Source organism: Haemaphysalis longicornis, unplaced genomic scaffold (assembly GCF_048455015.1).
Source record: "Haemaphysalis longicornis isolate Haplotype H1 unplaced genomic scaffold, Haemaphysalis longicornis Haplotype H1 scaffold_9, whole genome shotgun sequence".
In the NCBI taxonomy this organism is placed as follows: domain Eukaryota; kingdom Metazoa; phylum Arthropoda; class Arachnida; order Ixodida; family Ixodidae; genus Haemaphysalis; species Haemaphysalis longicornis.
The window spans coordinates 155,596,567-155,598,531 of NW_027526460.1; the positions used below are offsets into that span (position 1 = coordinate 155,596,567).

The 1,965-nt window shown below is 59.5% G+C and overlaps 1 protein-coding gene across 1 annotated transcript; it reads left to right on the forward strand.

Annotated features, from left to right (window-relative positions):
* Window positions 1-1,078: 1,078 nt before the first annotated feature.
* LOC144153505 (uncharacterized) lies at window positions 1,079-1,690 on the forward strand. The gene has a single exon (XM_077685139.1). The coding sequence runs from the start codon at window positions 1,079-1,081 to the stop codon at window positions 1,688-1,690; it is 612 nt and encodes a 203-aa protein (XP_077541265.1).
* Window positions 1,691-1,965: the final 275 nt, after the last annotated feature.

A 1,965-nucleotide genomic window follows, 5' to 3' on the forward strand; every position in this document is an offset into this window, starting at 1 on the left:
CATCGGCGCCGCCCTCATGCAACGCGTGGACAACACCTGGCATCCCTTGGATTTCTTCTCGAAGAAACTCGGAACCCCGAAAACGACCCCTTCAGTCGCCAGTTCCACTGACGAAACCACGACCACCGCCCCGACCAATTTGCCAGCCTACTACAGAGAATTCCTGGCGATATACGAAGCAGTGCAACACTTTCGCCATATTCTCGAAGCACAGAACTGCTCCATCTATACCGACCACAAGCCTCTCGCCTACGCCTTCTCTCAATGTCGCGACAAACTCCCGCCTGTTCAGCAGAACCAACTCTCGTTCATCGCACAGTTCACCACCGACATCCAACATGTCACCGGGAAAGACAACGTGGTCGCCGACGCGCTTTCACGTGTAGCCACCATCAGCTCGGCGCAGATAACAGCGGACGTCCTCGCCGAGGCTCAGACCACGGATGCCGAACTGCAGGAACTCCTCAAGGGCACGTCCTCACTATAGCTACAAGAAGTCCATATTCTAGGGTCGGCAACCTCAATCTGTTGCGACACGTCGACAGGACGAAGCAGGCCCTATGTGCCCCCTGTCCCATCGCCGTGGTGTTTTCAACCAGCTCCACAACCTCAGCCATCCCGGCATACGTGCCTCTACACGTCTCGTAGCTGACCGCTATGTCTGGCCCTCTATGCAGCACGATTGTCGCACGTGGGCGCGCTCCTGCATTCACTGCCAACGTGCCAAAATCACCAGGCACGTCATGTCCCCACTCGGAACATTCCCTCAGCCCTCTGGTCAGTTCGAGCACGTCCCCCTCGACATCATAGGACCCTTTCCCCAGGCTGGACCCTACCGCTACTGTCTCACCGCCATCGACCGATACACTCGATGGCCGGAGGCATGGCCCCTCGAGGGAATCACCGCAGAAGACGTCGCCTCGGCCTTCTTCCCCGGTTGGATTGCTCGTTTCGGCGCCCCCGCCGTGTAACCACCGACCAAGGACGACAGTTCGAATCGCACCTATTCAGGCTCCTCGGGCTGACTATCGGTTTTGGACACTTGAGGACCACCAGTTCCCACCCCTGAGCCAACGGCATGATCGAGCGTTTCCACCGACAGTTCAAGGCAGCCATTATGTGCCACCCGGACTCGACCTGGCTCGAGGCCATCCCTGACGTCATCCTCGGTCTTCGCGCCACCTTCAAGCCGGACATCCACGCTACACCAGCAGAGCTCGTCTACGCGGAACCACTCCGTCTCCCAGGTGAATTTCTCGCAGCTCTGGCATCCAGCACTATGCCGTCAGACCCCACCGACTTCGTCGCCCGGTTCCGACGCACCATCGCCACATTACGCCCGTCACCTGCAGCCCAACGCAGCAAGCCTACACCTTTTGTGTTCAAGGAGCTAGCATCGTGCACGCACGCTTTCCTCCGCGACGACACCGTCCGCCGGCCTTTCCAGCCACCCTATAGCGGACCCCACCTAGTCGTTCGTCGCGACGACAAGAACTTCACACTGCGCCTGCACGGGAACGACGTCTGCGTCTCGATTGACCGACTCAAGCCCGCATACATCGCTGCGAACGAACCGGGCAGCGCCACTCCTCCCACAGGCACCGTTCCACAGCCGCCGACGTCGCAGCCCGCTCCTTTCACGACACGCTCTGGACGTCTGTTACGCCTCCCAGATTTCTACAGACCCTGAGGGCTCTGTACTCCGCGGGGGGGGGGGTGATGTGGCGACCACTGCGCACAAACCTGCGCAGCCTCCGTCTCGTCACTGTTTAGCCCAGCGTGACACGGCCACTCGCTGCAACACGTTTCCGATAAGCGACAGCGACACCGCAGTTTCGCCGGAGGCTTACGTCACCCCTGGGGTCGATAAAACCCAAGCCGCTAAGCTCGAGATTATGATTGTTCCTCTAACCTTTCGAGCGCAGGCCGGCATGCTTGCCCAGCTGCTGCTTCCACGTTATTAAA

What these genes read in the sequence shown, in the direction of transcription:
- LOC144153505 (XM_077685139.1), top strand. Translation starts at nt 1,079, where the DNA reads ATGATCGAGCGTTTCCACCGACAGTTCAAGGCAGCCATTATGTGCCAC.